Below are 25,240 nucleotides of genomic sequence, written 5' to 3'. Positions count from 1 at the left end.
GTTTGCATGTTTCTGCTTTAAGATTGGTCTTGTAAGCTAAAATACTTAATAAATCTCATATGTGAGATCTTTGGAGAAATTTTGCGTTGAAACAATCCAAGTTATTTTCAGAAATCTTTAGATCATAAATAGAAAGCCTTTTTGCTTCACAAAGTGACAAAGGCTGTAATGTTGGCTTTGAGGGTTTAGGACCAATACAGAGTAGAAGCCTGCAGTATTAATTCAGATAAGCTGTTGGAAACGCTCAATTTGAACATCTTTGATCTGGGAAAAAGGAGTCTTTGCAAAGGAGTTCTCTGATGAAGTTCACCCTCAGAAAGCACTGTATGGCCTAAATAACTCTTGAACCAGGAGCAGGTCATGAGTGATGCTCAAAAGATGCAAGAAAGCAATATTGTCTGTTTTTCCTTAAACTATAGATTTTTCTTTTTTGGACTTTAAGAGTGTTCCATGGTGCAAGACTTCTCCCACAGTATTATGAAGAGGAGCCTGGCTAGGAAATGAATCCAGCCTTCTTCTACCTTTCCTGCCTTTCATTTGCGTACTCGCATGCCAGACAGCTTCTATATAATTTGTTTAGGGAAAACAAAACCAACACATTCTCAAATTAGTTTCATTCATTAAGTCTTAACTAGACATAGCTTCCTGACTAGGCTTGTGGCTCATATTCATCACACTAAGAAAAGGATCCCTGTTTATGTAGTCTACTTAGGATGCTTATAGCACAGGTAATCTATCACACCATTTCAGCTTTCAATCTGGCTACACACTCCAAATACTCAAGAAAGCAACAAGTAAACTTCTGGACTATACATCTATCCACAATTCTATGCTTCAGCACACAGTATCAAGTTACTATTTTCTTCTATATTTCCAATTGCAATCTCTCTTACGAGTGCACGCATACGAGAACTCGTGCACAAGTAGCCATCTCTACCTGTACTCGTTTTGAAGACCAATTCTAACTTCTTCACTGCCAGACATAAGACTGCACTAAGTCACTAGCTTCGATGAAAGATTCATTTGCATTTAGAAAAACACCACTGTACTTATTTTACTTAACCCAAAGAACGCACCACAAAATTTCCCTAGCAATAGTGCTCACTAGCAAATAACAAGTTTCAGAAACCAAGTGAAGTCTGCACTCTTTACTGTTCATTATTCCGTGTTATTTTAATGAAGCTCAATTATTTTAAGCATGGTATCATGTATTTAGAGTGAACTATTGAAACTGTTCCATTAAAGTGATAAGTGACAAATATTCTAGAATACACATGGAGGTGTTTGGTTAGATGCTGACTTGCTTTCATCTCCACAAAGTCCATCATCTTTACCACAGCCATTAATGCTTTTTTGTATTTGCTCATATCACGCCCAGAAATCAACAAGAAACACTCTCCTAGCTCTTACCAATCTGTTAAAGTTGTCAGGACAAACAGTAAAACAGAATGCACTGTTCTCAATGTTACCCTGTATGGAGTCCTATTTGACATTCAAATTAAATACTCAACTGGAAAAAGATGCTCAAGCAATGCAGATGTACCTCCCTGTTTACAAATTCGGCTGTAGTGGCTGAAAAGTGAGTCTGTGGCACCCTCTGGTGTTTGAACAACGCACTCGTTTTCTTCACAATCCATTTTCTATTTACTCAATTTTTTTTTTTTAATACAAAAAGTGAAAACTACAGAAGTATACTTAACCCAAACTTTTGTGCACTACCACAGGCAAAGTGGACAGAACAATTCCAGCAGAGCAAGAATCACCAGCGCTCCTGATCACCACTGGCAGGAGGAGTAGCTGCCTAGATGTTTCCACTCTGCCATCTGACTCCTGCTTGACTAGCAGTTCTGATTTCTGGAACCTCCCAATCTAAATTCTCAAATCAGCTGTATCCATTTTTGAAAATAACAAATACAACAGATGCAAGAAATGCACAAGTACTTTAAGAATTGCATATGCACCTTATTTTTTTTCCCCAGGGTGCTCTGGTATATATTCGCTTTGTTGTTCAACAAAGCAAAGGGCAAGGTTTTGCACTTGGGTCAAGGTAATCCCAGTTATGTATACAGGCTGGGAGAAGAGCTCCTTGAGCGTAATCCTGCTGAGAAGGACTTAGGGGTTCTGGTTGATTAAAAATGGAATGAGTCAGCAGCATGCCATTGCAGCCTGGAAGACCAATGGTATCCCTGGGTTCCATCAAAAGAAGGGTGGCCAGAAGGGCAAAGGAGGTAACTGTCAACCCTCTACTCTGTCCTCACAAGGCCCTATTTGGAATACTATGTCCATGTCTGGGGTCCTCAACAAAGAAAAGACATGGAGCTTTTGGAGAGCATCCATAGGAGGAGGGCCATGAAGATGATCAAAGGGCTGGAGAACCTCTCGTATGAAGATAGGGTGCAGTATTTAAAGGGAATTTTTAAACATGAAGGAAATAAACTTTTTACATGGGTAGATAGTGATAGGATAAAGGGGAATGGTTTTAAACTAAAAGAAGGGAGATGTAGATGAGATGCCAGGGAAGTTTTTTTGTTTGTTTGTTTTGTTTTTTACTGAGAGAGTGGTGAAGAGCTGGAACAGGTTGCCCAGGGAGGTTGTAGATGCCCCATCCCCAAAGGTGGTAAAGGCCAGGCTGGATGGGGCCCTGGGCAATCTGATCTAGTACTTGACCTAGAAGTTGGCAACCCTGGCCGCAGTGGGGGGCATATCTCAAGCGGATAGGGACACTCTTTTTGTTGGTGCTCAGTGATGGGAAGAGGGGTTAACAGGCACAACCAAAAATACAGAAAACTCCATATGAACATGAGGAAGAAATTTGTTCTAGTATTCTGTTACTCTCAAAGCAAGTTGCTGGAGAAGTTGTTGAGCCTCCTTCTCTGGAGATACTAAAAATCCACCTGGATGCTTTCTTGTGCAAACTATTCTAGGTAACCTGCACTAGCAGGGGGGTTGTACTAGATGATCTCCAAAGGTCTCTTCAAACCCATACAATTCTATGATTAAACAAGGTCAAAATCCAACGTAAGCAGGGTCTGGTAAGTATCACATTCCCAAATCCTAACAAAACAAGGCAAAAGGAGTGAGGCTTGATGACAAAAATTACAGTCTCTCATTGAAGTGTAAGCACCTACGTACAATCACATCAGTTATGAAGATGTGCTCTCTGTCCATAACAAATCTCATCACAAAACCTGACAGGAGGCCATTGTGTTCTCTGCCTCATGCATCAGCTGGCTGATGGATCATAAGCCAGGAAAATTAGCTTTGCTAGGAATATTATAAATCAGGACAGAAAAGAGCAATCTACTTCAGGACTCAATGGGAAAGTCTATTGCTAAGGCTAGACTAACGCTATGTGATGCTAGACCTGCTTGGTTGCATTGGTGAGTACAAGCATCAGGAAGATATCTAAAGAGATAAATTCTTCAGAGACAAGAAATCTATTAGAAAATAGCATGCTAAGCTAGAGATTTCAGACCCGAGTTGTCATGGATTTTAGCTAATTACAAATTCATAGTCCAGCAGAGCAGAAATCCATCTTGGATCGCACTGTAGAAGCACAGTTTTTTCTAAATACTCCAAAAACCTGACAAGTTAGAACTTCAAGAAACTCAGTTCAAACTTTTTCATCCTAGAAAGTTAATGTATTTTTACTGGAGGAGCACAGAAAAATCTCATTCCTAGGGAGGATTGGTTTTGTTTTTTGAAATATTTATCAGGTGTTCTGTTTGCTGTTTTTTTTTGTTTGTTTGTGTTTTATGTTCTTGTTTGGGTAATGCATCAGAACACACAAAGCCCATAGCTTTCAAACTAATAGAAGTCAACTGGTCAAAAGCACAAAGGTATCACGTCTGCTTTTACCTCTGGAAGACTAACTTCAAGTTTGCCTTAAGGTCTTAAAGCTAATAACGCATAATTATGGCAGCCTGCAATTCTATTTCAACATCAGATTTTAGAGCTACAAAAAAAATATCATTTCTCCTTTTTAAAAGTTAATCAGTTATCAGAACTGGAAGCTTTAAGTATTCTTCAAATCTGAAAGCCCAGAGAACATGCCAGAAGCCACAATTAGAGGTGTAGTCAAAGAGTTTCACCTCTACATATAGGAACAAGCTTGTAAGAAGAGCTAATAAAAGATATTGTAATACAGCACACAGCTTTAAACAGGTTGCCAGCCAGTCCAAATTACAGCTCAACGCTATCTGGCTGTCTGTAAAAAGTAGTAGTTATATCTGACTTAATACTATGGAGGGCTTTTAATACAGGGTAACTTTAGATTAGTTAGCAGTACTCACAGGATCAAGATCAATACGCCTCTTCTACAGATGAAAAACTGACACATACTGATGTGCACTGTTTGTGTAATTACACTCTTGAAACAACATAATGAAAAACCTAACTCACTGAGACAGTTTTCCTATATTAGGAAAAAGATCTACTACAAGGTCTGAGTTTTTAGATTCCTCTTTGACAATTTATAATATAAGATAAAAACACCAATCATAAGTCTCTAAAGAAAGCCGTTTTTATCTGGGCTCTGTTCCCTCCTCTATATGTGTTGTTTCTTCTGTTCCTTCCTATAGTAAACTATATTGTTTATTTTTACCTGAAGGATGTTGTTCCATTCTCTTTTATTTTAGTTTTCTGAATAGGGGACGCTTGAAGCGACAGAATTTTATTTCCTGGCAGGGTAACTTGCTTCAGAACAGAGCCTAAAACAAAACAAAGAACATGTCAGAGTAGAAAGCAAAATGCTTTTTAATGCTGTTTAATCAGTTCATACTTCTAACAAAGGTACTGCAGACTCGGTAACGATTAGGAAACCAGACACTCTGAAGTGCTACATGCTATATGTTCTGTGAGGCCAAAAATCCTACGCTCTCTAACACCCTCCTCTGTGCTGAGTAGTGAGAGGTTTAAGCAAAAACTTGTTGGCCGCAACAAAAACTTATATTATGCATCAACCTGGAACTGCTGAAGAAAGAAGTCTCTTGAAGTGATTCCCAAGATTATAACAGTTCAAAAAAACTGCAAGGACCTTACAGCATTTTAGAAAGTGAATTGCTATGGAGTGACATGTTCTTAGCAGGCAACAGAAGTGGACATGGTGCTGAGCTTCTCATCAGGATTCCTAAAACAGAACTGAACACTCCAATATACATTATCTTCCTACTTCCCTGCAATCTACCAACAGCCCGTACTTATTTTTACACCTCGGTAGTGTTCTCCCTTCTCCATTACGGAGGTTTCTCCATACCAGCAGGAAATTGGTTTGTTTGAACGAGCGTATTCAGCGGCATCCTCTTCTCAACAGGTGTCTGAAGAGTCAGTGTTGAGGACTGTGGAAGTGTGGATACTTGCTTTACAATGGTTCCTGATGGTTGTTGGACTACCTGCAAGTGGAGTAACGAATAGGAAGAGTGAGAAGAGTGAAATGAACATACAGATAGCTAGATAATATCAACATGTTCATTCTGTCAGAATTGCTGCAGGGCATGCATGTATGTCTAGCTCTCAGTTTATAACAAACAGCATGCTCAAAGAAAAACTACTTTCAACTTTAAAGTCAAGAAACAAAATCTTAATGACTAATGTTGAGCTTAAAGCTTATTCAGCAAGCTCTAACAGACGTTTCATCCCTACCTTCTGTAGCTATATCAGGAAAATTTCACTGAATTCTACAGTCTGCTACACTAAGAAGCTTTCCCAAGTCTTTCTTAACAGGCTACCAATTGAATATTGAGACTGTTTGCCAACAAGCTCGAAATGGTAGGTATCACACATACCTAGTTCCACAAAAAATAAAAGCCACCAAAACAAACAGAAGCCTTGCACGAAATTCTTTTCCTAGTGAATAGTATACACTATGGAGTTACTAATGCATTTTTGGAACTGCAAGGTCAATTGTAAATTGAGATGCCAAGTTTTGAAGTGTTAAACAAAAGTACACGTTCCATCTAACTGGTGCATTCCATGAAGTACTAACTAGCAACACCTTAACTGAATAGAGCCTCTGTGCAAAAACAGTGATACATTGCTAAAGGGTATAAAGGAAAGGACTGATAGTGTTGTTTAAAGAGGCTCTTGAAAGAAACACAACCTGACAGCAGGATGTCATCACAACACAGACTTAAAGGCACAGCCTGTAAAATACTAATTCTTCCTCTTCAGAGGTAACCATTAAAATGCAAGAAAGCAACAGTGATATCCCCAAAGCTTCATTTCTAAGGCTCCTACTAGCTGAATGCGGACTGCAGCTTTTGATACATCTTCTGCAAAAGCTCTTAATTACAAGTTGCAGAAAGGCCTTTTTACCAAGGATTAACAGTTACCAAAATTACTAACATCTTCAGATTGAATCCTAGCTGGTCAGAGGCAAGAAGCCAATAGAAAAATGGTTGAGAAAATACATTCTCTGCTTTTTAAGTCAAATTTCAGAAAGTCTAAGGAATGCTCGAACAGTGCTTGTATTTAAATTAACTACACAAGTTTAGAGTTAAATGTAAAGAATTGACATTTATTGCACTTAGAAATGAGGCTGTCTCCTGCCAACTAACTTCAAATTAAATGGGTGAACACCATGAGTACAAGAACCACACGTTCACCAAAAGATGTGCTCTGCATCTGCAGATGTCAAGGCACGCTCCCCCAACTCCTCCAGTTATTATGTGCTGCCTATAGCATCAGGATTTGACAAAACAGTGGTAATGTAGAACAAGTGAGCTGAAGGTGATGTTCAAAAACTAGACAAAGAACGTATCATTCTTAAGGAAAAAACACAAGATGCATCTCCCTACATTTTTATGCAGACGAAACAACCATAGGAATACAGGCACTGATTGTGGACAAAGTCTCACACACAGAGCACTTCATCACAAACAAGTACAGACACTAATGTTTGCTTCTATTTGTTTTTAACCAAGACACAATTTGATCTTTCTGAAAAGATCCAGCTTCCAGACGCTGGAAGTCAAAAACGTCAAGAGCACAATTTATATGTTCAGATAATTACTGAACGACCAAGCAGCTCGGACAAACTACTCACAGGATCTGCCAGCGTCCATACTGACAGGCACCTAGAGATCTTCCCTACTGTCAGTGAGCATGGTGCTTCATCTTCAGCATACAAAAAACTGAAACAGCACAGGAGGAAGCGTAAGCAGTCAAGATTAAGGTGTGGCAGACAAAAGAACAGATGGGCAACGTTACATCAATAGCCTAGGTGGAGATTGGAAAAATAAATCAAGTAACTGAGGAGACTAGATCAACCAGAAACCAGAAAGGATGTACTGGCAGTAAAGCTGCTTTTGTATGCCATTCTAGCTGCTAGGCTAGCAAAAGCTGAAAGTCCTTGGAACCAGCAAAGGGCAACAATCCTAGAAATTTCAACAAGGATCTAATGCCAGAAAATAAAATTCTACAAAAAGAGGTATCTATAAGAAAAAGAGTTACTGTCTCTTTTCTTCAGGTTAGCATGCCATAAGTAAGTTGACAGAGACATCAGAATAAAGAGCAGCAACACTTAAAGTGCAATGCAACATCCAGCTGACAGCTCGGAAACAGCTGCCTGAGAGGGACCTGAGTAGCTTCAGCCACCAGCAGCAGCAATGAGCACACCTTACTGGTGGCTGCAGGGACCACACCACAAAGTTCTTGCTCTTAATGCTGTAAGTTGTATTTTCATAGAAGTGTTCTTACCGTTAGAAGACAGCAGCTGGTAACAAACTTTGATTTACCATGTTCTACAAAGACAAAGCAATACTCTGGCAAGACACGCTTTATTTCTCAGGTGAAAAATCTTTGCAAGCAAATGCACTTAAATTAGTTCATATTAAAGAAAGAAGTCACAGGGAGGGTATTCTGCAGTGTGCAGCTGCTGAGAAGACAGCACAGACACACCATCCGGTCCCAACAGCATCCCATAAGAGCAGATCCCTTGGAATCCACCATACAGACACAGAGTTGTGATAACCATGCTCCAGAAAAGAAAGAGCTGCATGCTGCATCACTCCCATCACAGTTCTAATAGGAAACCACTGCAGCGTTGCAATCTGAAGCACCAATGATGTTGCAATAGAGCTGGCACATGAAAGCACAGAAGATGCTTCCTTAACATTCCTTGAGCACAAGAAAGACAAATAAGAAACAGACATGCAGAGAGAATGTATGGCATCAGAAAACTCTGAGGGCCAGAAAGGAAAAAAAATTGCTGGCAGCACTGTACGGACAGATTTGCACAGCTGGCATGTGCTTCCTCTCAGTTGGCAGCAGGACCCTTCTCTTTAGGGAGGCAAGATCCTGATTTGTTTTCTTGTGGGAGCAGGCAGGCCCTCTTCCTTTTAAAAGGCAAGGCATCAGGGAAGTCCTAGAAGATGCAGCCGCTTCCACCAACTCGCTCCTTGTGCTAATCGGCTGCCTGAACAAACACCAACATCCCGATACGGCTGAGCTGCCAGCAGTCAACTAAGCCCTTCATCTACATCTAAGACCAAAATTAAACACCAGTTTTGAAGAGAAGTTATTTTAATTGCTATGCTTGGGATCTACCCAAACTAGACAAAAATATGCTTTATATGTAAGTCAATGTTTGTAACACAGAGTAAAGAAAAGCAATCGCATTAAGGATGCCTATCTGCAGTACCAAAGAAGGCAGAAGTCATGTCATGACTTCAACAAAACTGTATTCACAAAGCATCTTGACTCCCCAGTGCAGAGTTACGTTTCCTCATCTATTTGTACAGATGGTCAATCTTTCCCCTGAATTACATGGCTTGCCATGGAGCCAACAAATGCTCTCCAGCCTTTGTACAGCCTAAGAAGCTCTCATTTTCTTCTGGCTGGAATTTCAAATTCAGTCCTTGAAGACAATAAAGGTACCAATTCTTTTTCCAATTTGGCTCTAACTACTACTATCCAAGTTTGTTAGTGCATACACAGTCACTGCTTAGTTTTGGTTTGTTTTTTTTTTTAAACATTCATAAAAAGGATCCTCCCCTATATAGTTCAGTGCTTTGTTCTTAATTAAGTCTGAAGAGGTGAAAACTTGGTAGAATAAGCTCTTTGAATGATTCTTATATTACATCTTCCTTACACACTTTGAAAGGAAGAAAACAAATACAAAATGCTTAAGTGAATCTGAATACTGTTAAATCAAGTATATACAGTAAACAAACTGCAATGGAAATTCACACAGTACTGTACTACTACACCTGTAGTAAGCAAATTTAGCTTCAGAGGAAGCATAATATTTTCCCTTTGTTTGAAGGAACACATTTTTACAAGGAAGCCCTATAAAAGAGTTATTTATCTGCCAAAAGAAGACTATTGGCCCAATATTCCATGCAGGTAGACCAAGTGGTCGCAAAGCATACTCCTCATCATCTCAATACCTAACTTATTTCACAACGCTGCTCTGTTGGATATATATACCACTGCATCCGCATTTTCTGGTATTTACCATTAGCATTCACCAGAAGTTAACCTATGCCAAGAAAGAATGTTAATACATTGGTTTTGAGAGTATCATTTTAATACAGTATTTATTCCTCTTGGAATTTGTTACCTCTTGAGACCTAATAGAAAAAAATTCACTTTGGATGACATTACGATTAACATATTTTAGTACATCTGGAGGTCAGAATTCTCCTCTGAAAAGCTCCTTGAGCTAGTTCATACCTTTCAGTTAGTGTATCACTACATATCATCAAGTCACCTATTCCTGAAAAGTGTGCAAAGCAGGGTCTACAAAGGTAGGGAGACTGGAATCCTTGGGGGTCAGCAGAGGCACAGCCCACACAAGGCATCTGATAGTAATTAACATAAGGACCCCATCATCAATTTCTTTTTCTGACACAAGCATTTCCTGCCTTTTCTTTCATATACCAAGCTAGCACAGCTGCATGCACACCAGGAGTCCGAACACATGTTCTCTCATGTTTCAATCTGGATGCTCAGTCTGGTGGAACGGTGGTCAGTACATCTTGCAAAAGACCTCACTTACAGTCTGGCTTTAGATTGACCTTTTCAGCAACTGCAGAACATCCACAACAATCACAGAACTGGTTAACTCATGACAGGCTAGCTTCATATGATAAAAGAACACCTCTAAGATGCAAATTGGTATCACCTTGACAAAATGTTAAGAGTCAAAGCAAAGAATCCCAGTTACAGAGGAGAGAAATTCATCTTACCAACTGTTTCACTTTAACCACCTGCTGAGTGGCCACTGGCTGCGTAACGATGGAGTTGGGCTGTGAGATTTTAATACTGATGGGGGTGCCCATGACAGGTTTCAAAGGCTGGAGAGGGGTTGCTGCTGAGGAAGCCACTGTAGAGACGAGCACTGGCTTTACAGACTGGAGAGATGATGTTGCTACTGCAGAGGTGAAGACTGGCTTTACAGTTTGGATAGCAGTGAGCCCTGATGTTGATACTGTTGTGGTGAGGACAGAAGGTGCAGGACGAAGAGAGGCTGTCACCACTGCAGAGGCAGGAACAGGCTTCATAGCCTGCAGAGACGCTGTCACTGATGCACTGGAAAGGACTGGTTTGATAACAGGAGCGGCTGTGACTGTCGTGGAGGCAGACACTGGTTTTATAACAGGAAGAGAATTGGCTGCTACAGGTGAGGTTGCTACTGCTGTGGAAGGAGTTAGTGCAGAGGTACAAGTTGAAACAGCTTCTTGGGTCGGAGCAGGCTGCTGCATACACTGCTGGATAAAACTCTGAGCATTTGGCATTAGCTGCCGTAAGGCAAGCATGCTTTTCTAGGAGACAAAAAGAAAAAAAAACCAAGTGATAACATCAGAAGAGTCTTCAACAATACTAAACATTACATTAGCAACTGAACCCTCTTCCTCACATTTCAGTTTAATTTCTTAACATCAGGAAATAATCTGGTTATTCCAAACAAAATATTTTGGTAGAATTCATAGAAGATACACAAGTGCTCTTGAAATGATGGGGAATCAAGTTAAGAATCACCAACATAGGTTGAACAAAGACAACAGTCACTGCGTCTTCAGTACCTGGTGCAAACACTATTTGTGGAGACATTTGTCTCTAGATTTCTTCTGTTTAGAATGTTTCAATGTGAAATTTACGCTCCAGAATAAGACCAGTTGAACTATTCTACTATCTCAGCATTTTTTGTTTTGCCAAAAAAAAGTCTGCTATATCATAACAGCTGTGTTTATTCCATTTAGCTTCTCCAACAGAGAGCTACAAATTATCCAATCAGATCAGAAGCAAGTCCTGAAGATGCAAGCACTTGTATACCAATACAGCTGTATCTACACTAGGGGGGGATACCACTTTACTAATGTCTGAATAGCTGCAGCAGCACAGCTTAAGCCAGCTAAGTTTTCTGCAACAGGAGAACATTAGTAAAGATATCTGGCAACATCTCATTTTTAGTACAGCTATGTTTGAGAAGGTTAATGGACAGAATAATCTTCATGCCCTCCATAGATTTTCTCCTTGACTATTTACAATCTGTTATGGCTCAGAATCAGGGGAAATCATTTCTACAGCTACCAGTATATTCGCACAAAAACTTTTTTCCCCTGACAGTTTTTGAAGTTCGTACGCCTCCAGCATAGTGCTGTTGCTCTGGGCTTCACACAACAGGAACGTGATGTCTTGCTAATATACCGAGTGAGCAAATTGTTTGCACATCTGGGCTTTCCACAGCACTCCTATCTTTAATGTTTGCTTCCTCATCTTTTAAAGGACTGCCTAACTTTCCTCATGTTCCTGATGCAGTTTATTCACCAAAAGCATCCAGCACAGATATGAACATCAAGGTGGCATTGCAGCCAAAGTCAATATTCTTTTCAACCTGTTGGAATGAGCGAAACAAAATACATGCAGCAGCTGCATCAAAAGCTGCAGCTCAAAAGATAAGGGACAACTCTACAGAGAACCCTACCTAAAATTCCACTTTACTAGCTAAAGTGAGTTGGCAACAACCCTTATCAAATTTCTTCCCAGACTTGAGACACAAGTGTTTCCCCTCAAACAAGGCCAGCAGTGAAGAGAAGTGCCTGTGAAGTCAGCTGCCATTTGGCACTCAGTCCCGTAGCAGCTGCCCACAGTATGTGCCAAGCAAGCCTAGTCTGTGCTGGCTACACAGCCTTAAGGTGTGTCAGAAAAAAGCAACCAGGTACAAGATGCTTTAAGGGATGGGTAATGCTATGAAGTCAGTTAAATTCAACCACGATACTGCTTGAACAATGCTGCTGAGGTCATAGTATTTCATTGTTAACACAATATACAACTGGTAGAGGGTACCTCATTAAGGATTACAGGGGTGTGGACACAGCCAAAAGCAGAAAAGCCTACGTGACACCTGACAGCACACAGAAACTCTGCATGACACCAGCCCAGACCTGACACAGGTCAGTCTAATTTCCATATAACTGCCCTGAGGTCCTTACACCAAACTGACCTGTCCCCTACATTATGCGACAGCTTATTAACTCAAGATAAACATTTACATCAACACGACAGAGCTATGTGTAAACTAACGAATGTCCAAGGAACTTAAAGGGTTGTAGAAGTGTTAGCAAATGCAATGCAGCAGCTCCCTGGTTCCTAGGCAGTGAGCTAGTCCAGGGAACTTGCTACCTTTAGGTTGAGTTCTGGCTGTGCCAGACACAGGCTGGAGCTCTGCAGTGATACTGAGATTCCTCCACGCTGCCCTGGGAACACAGCTAGTGTCAAGCAGGGATTCTTAGCCAGGGCCCTGCAGAAGGCAGACACATTACTTATGAAGCCAAACTTGCCCTGGCAGCTACCAGAGCTCAAAGAAAAGCTTTGTTAGTTGTGCTGACCCTGCATGCACAGCCTGGTCATTCTGCAGCCAGGATAAAGCTGTCCAAAAGTAACAGAGCACTCTGCGCTGCAGTTCTTGCACATATTATTCTAGAAAGTTAATATGAAAAACTCTGAACCATTATATGTCATAATAATAAAATACAATGCAGGAAGACCTGCTCTTTTCCCCCCCCCCCCCCCCCCCCTTGAGTTTTTGGGGTGGCATTTAAAAAACACCAGGAATTTAGACAGAGTTAAAAAAGAAAAGGACAAATAACAACATTGTTATATCTAGCAGAGAATCATAGAATGGGCTGGGTTGAAAAGGACCACAATGATCATCCAGTTTCAACCCCCCTGCTATGTGCAGAGTCGCCAACCACCAGACCAGGCTGCCCAGAGCCACATCCAGCCTGGCCTTGAATGCCTCCAGGGATGGGGCATCCACAACCTCCTCGGGCAACCTGTTCCAGTGCATCACCACCATCTTTGTGAAAAACCTCCTCCTAATATCTAACCTAAACCTACCCTGTCTCAGACCATTCCCCCTTGTCCTATCACTATCCACCCTTGTAAACAGCCGCTCCCCTTCCTGTTTATATGCTCACTTCACATACTGGAAGGCCACAATGAGGTCCCCCCAGAGCCTTCTCTTCTCCAAGCTAAACAAGCCCAGTTCCCTCGACCTTTCCTCATAGAGGAGGTGCTCCAGGACCCGCTCCAAGAGCTCCATGTCCCTCCTGTACTGGGGGCCCCAGGCCTGGACGCAGTACTCCAGATGGGGCCTCACAAGAGCCCACTAGAGGGGGACAATCACCTCCCTCTCCCTGTTGGCCACCCCTTTTTTTAATGCAGCCCAGAACACAGTGGGGGTCTTGTCCACCAGGACCCCCAAGTTCTTCCCCACAGGGCTGCTCTCAAGGAGATCTTAGGAATCACAGGCTGACTTAGGTTGGAAGAGACTCTGAAGCCCACCCAGTACCACCTCGCACTGTGGGCAGGGCTGCCACCTAGCAGCTCAGCTGCCCAGGGCCCCATCCAACCTGGCCTTGAGCGCCTCCAGGGATGGAACACCACAGCTTCTCTGAGCAGCTGTGCCAGTGCCTCTCTGCTCTCAAGGTAAATGATTTCTTCTAAAATCTAATCCAAATCTCCCCTCTTTTAATTTAAAACCATCCCCCTTTTCCTATCACCATATACCTATGTAATAAGTCAGTCTTCCTCCTGTTTATAAGCTCTCTTTAAAGTACTGGAAGGCCACAAGGCCTCCCTGGAGCTCACTCAGCCTTTTTTCCTAGGAGTGGTGCTCCACCCTGCTGATCATCCTCATGGCCTTCTTCTGGACCCCTTCCAACAGCTCTATTAGCTTCGACAGCTTCTACTCGAAGACTGTAGTCTTCTAGTCTAACAAACTTACTATCAAAGCATTTGAAGGCTGCCACTATAACAGAAATATTCATCCCATACCTGAACAGATCAGCACTAGACACCCAAAGTGGTAGCAACATTACCCGATCATTGTTGTGCGTACTGTCAAATATTAAGAATGCAGGAAAAATCCAGCAAACTTCTCTCCCACCTTACCACATAACTATTCTTCCTTGATTCATCACTGTGCCCATACTGAATGTCAAGGAAGTACAGATCTATCAGTTCTAAGAACGCTGTACACTGCAATTCAGTAAATATAACCAGGTTTTCCAAGTTTGCTGGGATTTAGTGGTTGTTACATGACAAAGATGTTCATTTTTGTTTTGGCAATAAACTTTATTCTACCATATGATTAAAAAGTACAGTAGGCACATACACAAAAGAAAGCATTTTCTTATTTGTGCAATTATTTCCCTGAATGGAGATAGTTATCCCTGATTACTTTCTTTAAGTTGCAGCAGCCCTGTCAGAAACTTTCTGGAGAAAGGAGAACTTGTTTTTCTTAAACAAAAGAACTGTCTGCAATTAAACACAAGCCAGCAGACAACAGAATGCCAGTGTTACAGATTCTTTAAGCTTAAATACTGCAAAACAGCTTCTGTTGTCACTCTTCTGTATTAGAATTCAAAACAACTACAGCTTTGCTGAGCAAGTAAAAGGTCATCTTAGTGTAACTGCTCTACTATAGATGTATCAGCTTCCAAAAGATGTGTCTCCAGTAGTTAGTGGAGAGTAATTACTCTCCAACCTGAGAATACAGCTGAAGGTAACTCTTCTGAAATCCCCCACAAAAACCTCTGTCTTTCCAAGCGCAGCAGTCACACAGCATTAGCTAGGCTAAGCACCATTTCCTCAACTGATTGGAGGAAATAACAATTTGAAAGCAATTAAAAAATATTTTCTGGTCCTCTGGTCCTCCAACTCCCCCCCCCCCCCCCATCTAAATACTTTATATCCACAATCAGACACTTACCTTGAGAAAAGGAACTAAATACGGCTGTGGAGAAGACTTGAGCTCTACGTACAGTTTCTTTGTAAATTCTTCAGGTTCAATTTTTGCTTCCTAAGAGGAAAGTATAAATGCAACAGTAAATTCATAGGTATGAATCTTTCTTTTTTTCAGGTTTATCAGCAGTTCATGGAAGTTTACATTATCATGATGTTGTTCAATTTCAGTACTCAGATACTTCTTTCCTCCTGTATGTTTAAAGAATGCATTTTAGGATAGAATGATGTTATAATCTAGATGCAGTATTAGAAAATTAAGTTTCTTTGTTCACCTACAGACACTGTAGCTGCCAATACACATGAGGATATCTGTTCAAACATTCACTAAAGTGAACTAAAAGAAACATTTATAAGTAACGTGGACCCTTTTGAGTACATTTTTAATGCAGAAATATGTAAAATCCATCAGGAGTGCTTATTGCTATAAAGGCCGTTTATCTGCATGAGGATCAAAATTTAAATAGAATGGAGACAAAAGAAACTCAATAGCTTTTGTAAAATGATTCCCATCTAATGCTCACGAAAGCATAATAAATCACAATACCTAATGCTTTCTTTCTGAAGAAAGAGAAACATCAGAACATCACTTCTGCATTCCATTTAGGGTAACAGTCCTCTTGATCAGTCTCCTCATTGCTCTTTACTCTTCCCTGCCACAGACACCTATTTCAATGGCTTCAGAGGGTTAGGAAGCTGCATCAGACTCCGTTATACATCAGTGCCCCAGTAACCCAGATGAAGTGGCACGCAGCCTCGCACTGGTGGCTACTGCTCACCCTGCCAGGTGAGACCTTTCCCACCTTCAGGAAGGTAAAGAAGACAGAAAGGCCCTCTTGCCAACCAGAGAAGTTATGCCTTTCACCCCTATCTTCCCACAGAACAACTATGTGGTCAGAGCAGAGGGCTTAAGGATCATGTATTCACAGAAGAGAACTTCAAGCAGCTCAATTCTTGTCATTGGATTTACTGCCTGTCTGGCTGTGGATACAGGTCACTGAGGTCCCACTGATACAATTGCAGGGATTTGGTACAACACATCTCAGTGCATATTAAGATTCTTGACACCCACTCCATGAAACGCTGCCTTAAGGACCACTTTACTTCACAGCTGCTGCTTACGTGTTTCCCTCATGCATCTGAAACATTAATTTATTCTGCATTCACACCATACACACATACTGAATAACAGAAAAACAGCATTTTAAAAATACTGCAAAAAGCAAACAAATGCACAGTTAAACAATTTATTAATGGCTGGTAATTACCGTTCTTTATAAAAAGCACTGTAAGCACAACAAGGATTAATTCTAGTATGCTCCAATGGAACTGTAGTGTATAGTCCAGCAGGGACAAAAAAAGGCAGTGGGAGAAGGGAAATCAAAGAGTTTTGCAAGGCTGCATCTTAAAACAATCTGTTCTCTTAAATTACACCGCTTTCTACACTATGCTTTTCTAGACTAAGGAATTCCTTCAGTACAACTTGCAAAGCTATCTCCTTCTACCAGCACATCTCCTTCTGCTAAAGTGGAATGACAAAACCGCAGTGGTGGTCAAATGCCAGGAAAAGGAGTAGCAGCAGGAACCATTACCAAGAAAGTCCAGCTCTGCTGGGGTACAGCACAAGGCAAGGAGATAGGCTGGCAAGCCATCACATTATTTTCTCCATCCCACTGCCTAAAGACATGGCTAATTCCACACTCATTTCAATAGAGCTTCACCATCAATGTGCAACTCAGTTCAGTCCTGGAGTAAAACAGTAATACAGACTCAGCACTGAACTACAATCACCACAGTAAAACTCTTGCTACTGAGAACTCAAAACTACACTGACATAAAATAGCTCAGACCCAAAAACTACATAAAAGCAATAAACTCTTCCTGTTCTCACAGTTACCTGTGTGCATAAAATGAAATAGGAATGAGGGGGGAAATTACAATATGGAATCGAGTTAAAATGCACGTCATAATGTAATACTTTGGAGGATCTGATGTATTCTACCACAACTCTTGAGCTGTTTAAAAAACAACACACAAACACAAGTAGAAAGAGAAGGAACAAAATTATGAACTCAACATTAAAATCAATATATAAATGTCAGACTTTGCTTTTAAAAATAAAAAGTCTCACCAATAAATTTTGCACCAGATTCTTCACATTCTGCCCCATCTCAGTGGCTTGAGGTCCACTACCAGATGCCAATTTTATTAGCGTAGCAAGGAAATTCTTGCATTTCTTCACATTCTCTAGCATCTCCTATGGCGGAAATAAAGAGAAGACTGTTAGATGTCAAGTTGGCTCTCCAACCTCTGATGAATGTAGAGAATGTTAATTTTTAATTAAAAACTCTTTTTTTCCTTACTGTAGAAGTGCTGGTCTGTGCTACTGTTGTGCCCTCTGCTTTCACAGAGACTGCCTTTTGGGAGATGGATTGTGCAGGTGGTCCTGTAACTGGAAGTTTTACAGGTGTTCCAGTACTCAAAGGCTTTACAGCAGTAACTGCAGTAACACTAGCTGTTGCAGCTGCTGGCTGAAAAGAAACAAAATTAACACTTTTTAAACCAAAGACTAACACAACTAAGACATGCTATATTCTGCTAGCATATTAAGTAGCATCCTCCCTCCTCACTGAAGATTACTAATTAAAACATAAATAAACAAATCTTATCTTTTTTTTCAGAAGCTTGATTTTTTTTTTTTTCCCTTTGAGAGGCTATTTAGTCACAGAACCTCCATAGCCAACCTGTTTTTATGTCATTGAGTGGTAGGGAAGGACAAAGGCTTACCAATATTAAAGAAACTGCCTGTAACTTCAAGTGAAGGAAAAGGTAAAGTAGCCATGAAGAAACACACAGTTCAAAACCAAAGTTTTTGCCAGGCTTCTACAGTCTAATCAATTTAATACTAAGCCAAGTGACACTACTCTGAAGATAAATACAACTTTAGGTGATTATTTATATTCCTTTCTTCCTCTGCAGCTCCTCTTCCATTTGTGATATTTCCTTATGTCTCCCATCACACAGGCACCAGATGAAAAATGTCTTGTGTCCGTCTTGGAAGGATGCACCAGCAAAAACCAGCTGAACAAAAGCACCTAAGAAGTCCTTCATGTTTTTTTCCTCATGGGCACCAATGTCGATCTGTCTCAAACTCATCCAGACACAAACCCTGCCAAAACTCATGTATGAGACTTTCACCTCCTTTTCAAATTTCTTTATCTATCAACAGATTCAGAAGCTCCAGAAGCATGAGAGTCGTGAAGGTTTAGAAAAAACACAACACAAAAATCCCTTTCTCCTTTGCAAATTAGGCTGAAAAATACTAGTTGCCAAAGACAACCTACTAGACACGAGTATTTCTATTTCAGGTCTAACTAGAAAAAAAACAACCAACCATACCATTCTTCTCATACAGGAGAAAACAAGCAAGATTGTCTGTAGAAACCCTCACTTCTTTCATTTTCTGAAGTTGCCTACTAAAAAGCCACAGATTGAAGCCACAGAATACAGAACTAAGCAAAAGTTTCAGTTTAGTGTTTGAAGCCCACAGTTAGGTATTGTTTTTTTTTCCTCCAGCCCTTCCCTAAAAGTCTCAAAAAGAAAGGCTGTTTTGTAGGTCAAATTCACGTTTCAGATCTGCCCAAACCAGCTGCTTTCACTGACTCTTAACACATTTAAACATCGATTTCATTCAGCAATCACACTGATAGTAAGTCATAAGATGGCAATGCAAGAGCCCAACTCACCTCATCATCAATTTAAAAAAATAAATTAAAAAAAAAATCAGAACTGGACAGAGCATGTATGTTTTTAAATATTTCAGGATAGGGAAAATTAATGAGCAAATGCTCAAAGCTAGAGCAAAACACTGGCACTTTTGTTAAATTTTCTTTTTCCTGGGTGTATCCTGCTCCCCCACAAAGTGCTGCCAGCTTGATATGAAAGAAGCAGGCAGCTACCAGAAAGCTTTCCAGCTTGGACCCCCACCGTCGGTAACACTTTAATAGCTCTCTGCAGGATCTTTGCCACCACCACTGCCTCTTCCAAGGATGAGGCTCAACAGCTCTAAGACCACAGGGAGGTAAACTGGGCATGAGAATCCCACAAACAGATGGAAGGGAGGAAGACAGAAGGGGACAAAGTACAGAACTGTCAAGCTGCAATGCCCTGGGCTTTTAAAAACTGAAAACGTGAGGTTTGCTGGAGCCGCTCTCTTGCAAATTCCAGTGTGTTTACACATCAGGTCCAGAACAGTATTTTATCAGCTGAGGGAGGGAACAACAGGAAGTCTGCCGGACCCTTTTCCCAGGAAGACAAGTATATGGGAATTAACTTCTGTCATCTGCCCTCAACCTTTTTACACTACTGACAATTCTCATTCTCACTTTGAACAACAGAGAAACAGTCACACACACACAAATGGCATTAATCCTGCATATTTTGAAGTCATTTCAAGAGAAGTGTTCTGCATCTAAATGAAAGTACCCCAGCATGACACTAATTAGATACTTTGCAACTGTGTTATTCCATCTGGGAAGAAGGAAAAAAAATTAAAAAGCGCAGGTATTTTGTACAACCTCTGAGCTCAAGCATTCAGGAATCAAAACAAACAAATATCTTTGTAGAGGAGGAGAACAGTCCTGGAGTCAGCAACCAAAAAGAGTTTTGCAGTGTATGCCAGGTTATACTTCAAATGGGATAAGAGACAAATGAAGGCAAGTATCATTTCATCTTCACTGTTTCCCACTTTTTGTGAAGACATACTTGTACACCAACATTCCTCGTCTGGACCTCAAAAAACATGTAAGGCTAACACCAGCAAGTTCTTTTAGGACTTCTGAACAACACTGCCACCAAGGAAGCCAGGCTCAAGGGCTCTTTTCCTTTCTTTCCACAGGCAGTTCAGGCAACCATACATACAAGCTCCCTTTTGGCTGCCCCAGAACTAACACTGAAGTGGCCCCTATGATAGCATGTATCCATCCTGCATTAGTCTATTATAAAAGAGACTTGTACAAAGCATTTTGCAACACTGTGCAAAACAGGCTCTGAGAAGGCCATTCCAAACAAAACAGCAGCATTAATTTTTCCTTGTCATCCCTCCTGCAGCCTAAATCAAGCTCTATGCTCATTAGCATTGTTCAAGTTTCTACAAACTTTCTTGCCAAAAGTACTGTCTACCTCTTTAAACACCTCACAAGATCACAAGTTGAACTGATCACATCAAAGATGAACCAAGGAAGTACAGAAGAGCCTTTTCAAAGACAAATTTAAGTGAAAATTAGTTAATAGCATGATAATCCTCAACATTTATTCATATTAAATGGTGAGGATGTGTGCAGCTTCACCCATCTAATGGAAAAAATCTTTATCTCTTCCCTGCAGTGTAAGGGTAGTACAGCAGATGACTCTTGCTTTTACATTCCGAAGACCTCCGTGTAGAGATCACAAACACATGGTTTGCAAGCTAGTATTCTAAAATAACAATAGGTCAGGAATGCCCACTATTATTCTTGACAGACACAAAGCATACATTGGTTCCATTCTAAGTGAAATAGAAAATGTATTAGAAGAGGTCTCTGGGTTTCCCCTTCAACTCCACCTATTGTGAGAAGGAAGAAAGAAAAGATCACAGACAGAGCTGTGGGTAGTTTGCAGTTATTAATAACAGCAGGAGGACAAGTCTGTAAGTCAGACTATTAGTTACTGCTGTCAGCAAACTTATCTCTCCATCTTTCAAACACTCAAGGTCAAGAACATACAAACAGCTTGGATTTATTTTTTTTTTCCTCATTTTCTGAATGCTTGGTCAACTGCTACAGTTTAGTCAGCTTGGTCACAAAAAAGAGGCAAGTACAAGCAAAATCTCTATTATTTCTCCTCCAGCCTACAGGGAGAACAGAACAGAAAGAAGCAGTTTACTTTTCATCACAAATGCACACACGTATATCCAGACCTGTGGTCCCCTGGAACAGAGGAAGAACTGGATCTATAAATCTCATACTCTACAAGTATGAACGGTCTCATCAGAGTAGTCCTATAGCATTTCTCTCCACTAAAGAGAAACAAGACAAAAAAATACAGTATAAAAACAGCAGGACATTCCCAGTAATTGTATATCTACAGTCATTATCTGTCTACTAAATTCACTTAATTCACTTGGAGAACAGAGGTCTTCAGCTATGACCTTCCTTCAGCCTATAATGAGAAAAAGGAAACAACATCTCAAAATCTCAAACTTGGAAAAAGAAAACTGACTGGTACAGACAGCTCATTTTCCCCTCAGCACCATCTTAATACTTTCCTCCCCCCCCCCCCCCCCCCCCCCCCTTCCTCTTAATAATCAGGGAACCCAAACATAAGAGCATTAGGAAGTCTCCGCTGTCCAGGAAAGCTGAAGCTGAAGCTTGGAGGAGCTCAGTCACAGAGCACAAATGCACTGAAAATGGTTCTTCAGACTATTTATTTTACACATTGTTCACTGCCATTGTGCAAGCGCTTTCTAGTGCAGTGAGGAAAGATGATCTGACACATGCTGGCAGAAGCATAATTAAGAGCAAAAGTTATCAGCTTAGTGAAAACCAGATTAAAGTTAGAAATAACAAGAACACGTCTATATTTTCTTCAGTTCTCTCTATCACTTCTTTCATTGTACAATGAATCTTGCCACCTACCTGTATAACAGCAGGTGACTGAACAGTAGAAGTCACAGCATTTGTTGTTTGAGATAATGTTTTCAAAGGAGTAGGTACTGCTTTCTTTATTAACTGGGTGCCAGAGTTCTTAAAAAAAAAGTAATAACAGTAATCATACACATGCAGAGAACAGTTGTCAGACAAGCCAGTGACAAAACAGACCCTGAAGTTAGGATTTGTTGTTGTTTGATATAAACCAAGATACATACTCATAAAATAACAAGACAAGTAACATTCATACAACCCATATTCTTGGAACACTTTTCAGCAAAGCTATCTGCCTACTGGTTTTATATGTGAGAACATATTCTGTTAGCCACAATACCTAATCAAAATAAAATGATTAAAGGATGAGGATGCTGGGATTATTAAGTAGATGTCTCTTTTTGGGATCAACTCTTATTTTCCATTATAAAAAAAATTGTAAGCAAAAAGCCAGCGGAGTTTAGGGAATGAGAAGGAACATCCTTCAAAGGAACAAGGGAAAGGTTCTCAGCTTCCTTTTGTTTCGGAGAAGTATCCCATCAGAAAACCAAATTGTTGCAGTTACACTAGCAGTAACCATTTCGGTAGCAGCTGGTTTAAATCAAAGGAAAAATACAAAACATCTTTCAAGTAAGGTAGGAATTCCTTAAGTTGTACTACACGAAATGTAACAACTAGCAGTTTGAAAGGCAGAAAGATAGGCACAGTGATGTTTATGTACAAAACCCACCAACCATGCTGCTCAGAAAACATTCTAATGCTTAGTTAACACTTAACAGCTTATTTGCAAACCCTGTTATGACCATGTTAACATACAAATTAAACCTGTGAGGGAATTTACCTGTACAGCACATATTCTGACTGCAGGTGTGCTGGTAGGTACAGACAGTCGTACACTTGTGTTATTTTGTGGTTGAGGCTGTGCTCGTGCTATTGCTTGTTGAGATACTAGCATCAGTTGACCATTACTGCTTCTGATAAGAACAGTTCCTGTTGGAGAAAAACATCCAGACTGTTAGAAATTAAGGGATGTTATGGCTTTGCTGTTTCTGTGGAAGAAATAGCTAGACCACATTGATAAGCAAATGTAATATTTAGTTTCTTAGTCCAAGGAACAGCTGTCCAAAAAGTAAGAGCTAAAAGCCTACAACAGTTTTACTCTGCATTTTATGACAGAAAACAACTCCTAAAGTGACAAACTTGACCAGACATTCATATCAAATCTTTACATGACTAATTAGAAATCAATCCATCATTTGAGTCAAAAGAAATTTGGGACTAAAAAAAAAAAGAGACAAACCATTCCTCCCCACCACCACAGACCTTCTGGAATTACTTTAACAATAAACACCCTTCAAACAGTTCTTCAGCTTGCAAAATGCATCACCACTATCAGAGTTAGCTGCTTATACACAGAGGAAGCCTGTACTGGAAACCGGAGCCTGAATAATGCCAGATCACCTGCCTACACCAAGGCCATCCCTCAAGGCTATTCACACGTTTGAAGATGTCCCTCTGTCAAGGATCTGTCCAAAAACATTCAAATTTACGTATTTAATCACAGTTGCTTACAGCCAAATAGGAAGATTCCGATGAAAAAGTAGACTCTCCTGCTTTGTTTCATTGCTGTTTCTTTTTCCTTCTAAGCCCACAGCAATGTCAACAGAGCACAACTGAGCCTACCACCTTTCTCTCAGCCTGTCAGCAATAATGACCAGCAATTTAACAATCAACAGACAGAAGTATTATTTACTAAACCTTTCAATTAAAAGTACTCTAAGGAGAATCATATGCCACAACATAGTGTCATCCACTCTGCATTTGGACTCAGCTACCAGTGCATCCCTCTCCCTCCCTGTCAATCCTTACAAGGGCTGAACTCTTGAAAATCCAGATCTTTCATCACTGTCACAACTACAAAAAGCCAGATGGATTCCCGGCCTCAACTACTGCAGGTCCTTCATAGGAGCTACAAAGCAGCTTCTTTTTGCTGGCACATCACCTCCTTTTACACTTCAACAGCAGCCACCACCATTGCCCCACACAGTAGTTTCTCACACATCCCAGTACATAAGTACAGCCCAGTAAATAAATAAGAGTAAATAAGAGTATTAAAACTTTTCTTTGAGGATTGCAAAGAACTCTAGGGAATCTGCTTTAGCAGGGAGGGGGTTGATCCCACCCCTTCCAACTCCTACAATTCTGTAATTCTGAGAGTTTTCTTGCAGGCTAGCCAATATCTGAAGAATCCCACATATTCTATGCATGCTTATGATATTTTCTGGTGTAAGTAACTCTGTATCAAGAGTAATCTTTTCACTACCTGGTTTGTTGAAAGAAGTTAAAACGCACCATACAATACAACCTAAAACTTTTCTTCTGTTGGAGTTAAAATAGCAGAATTAAAGCAGCAAGCACAAAAAAAAGCCAATAAGCATGAAGCTATAGCTACGTGCTTAGAAGCAGCTTCTCATCCTCCACATCCAAAAGCATAAGAGGAAACTGCAAGGCAACAAAAAACTTTGCATAAAATTCTGTAAAGGCAACGTATTGCTACTTAAGTAACACAAACTGAGACTGCAAGAGCAGCATCTAGAATGATTTCCCCTCCCTCCCCCCCATTCTCAACCAACCTTGCCAGGGCAGATTCACAAGACAGTTGCATATCCAGAAAAACACTTGTTCCATCTGACAACTCAGCTTTCTCCTGCTCCACTGAAATCTTGACTATAGTTACATTTCGGTACAGATGGATGTTTTAATTTAATCCATGAATGCCTGGAATCACAGAACACACACCTGATTTTCAGTTTTTCTTTTCACACTATCTTATTAAACAGTGATTCATAGCATGCAATTTCTCATCAGTCAGAAAAAGTGCATTTTTCCTCGTTCACGTCACATGTTTATGCAGATTCCAGGGGAAGAGAGAAAGCTGACGATGCATGCATTTTGACAGCAAGAGCACTTCTCTCTGCACTCGGTCTATATCCAGGACTGTAGAAGTATTACTTCTAATAGTTTTAGGCTTTCCCTTTCTCAGCTTACTTAAAAACGTCAATGCTAGCTCTACCCTTTACGAAGGTGCCTATAAGTTTAATTCCTTCCGAGATTTGGAACATATTATGCTCTTTGCTTTCATATATTTGGATATTTTAACCATTTGATTTCTTTAAGCAAAACTGACAGAAGCACAGATTCTACATTTCTGACTCGTACTGCATACAATAGGATGATTACCACAATCAGCTCAGTTATACTGTTACTTTTTGCACAACTGGTGTGAAGTTTCAGTTAAGCTCCACCAGAAA

The 25,240-nt window shown here is 40.4% G+C and overlaps 1 protein-coding gene across 6 annotated transcripts in view; it reads right to left on the bottom strand.

The window, feature by feature from the left end:
• The window catches only part of TAF4B (TATA-box binding protein associated factor 4b), a 73,298-nt gene that overhangs the window by 35,432 nt on the left and 12,626 nt on the right, over nt 1-25,240 (bottom strand). For 4 of the 6 annotated variants that reach the window (XR_003073896.3, XR_003073897.3, XM_419170.8 and 1 more), the window contains exons 2-9: nt 22,771-22,919; nt 21,924-22,031; nt 17,613-17,780; nt 17,381-17,506; nt 15,218-15,307; nt 10,188-10,763; nt 5,255-5,390; nt 4,604-4,709 (exon numbers count right to left, since the gene is read on the bottom strand). Coding sequence is in view for 4 of the 6 variants with exons in the window: in XM_419170.8 (XP_419170.7) it covers nt 4,604-4,709; nt 5,255-5,390; nt 10,188-10,763; nt 15,218-15,307; nt 17,381-17,506; nt 17,613-17,780; nt 21,924-22,031; nt 22,771-22,919 (1,459 nt within the window). In the remaining 2 variants the exon portion in view is untranslated. Of the gene's footprint in view, nt 1-4,603; nt 4,710-5,254; nt 5,391-10,187; nt 10,764-15,217; nt 15,308-17,380; nt 17,507-17,612; nt 17,781-21,923; nt 22,032-22,770; nt 22,920-24,562; nt 24,708-25,240 lie in introns of all 6 variants that reach the window. The other 2 variants (XM_015277993.4, XM_025147907.3) reach the window with 2 other exon arrangements.

The sequence above is a fragment of the Gallus gallus genome, chromosome 2 (genome assembly GCF_016699485.2).
Source record: "Gallus gallus isolate bGalGal1 chromosome 2, bGalGal1.mat.broiler.GRCg7b, whole genome shotgun sequence".
In the NCBI taxonomy this organism is placed as follows: Eukaryota; Metazoa; Chordata; class Aves; order Galliformes; family Phasianidae; genus Gallus; species Gallus gallus.
The sequence above is the reverse complement of the archived record's forward strand: the minus strand, read 5'-3'. Positions and strand labels throughout refer to the sequence as shown.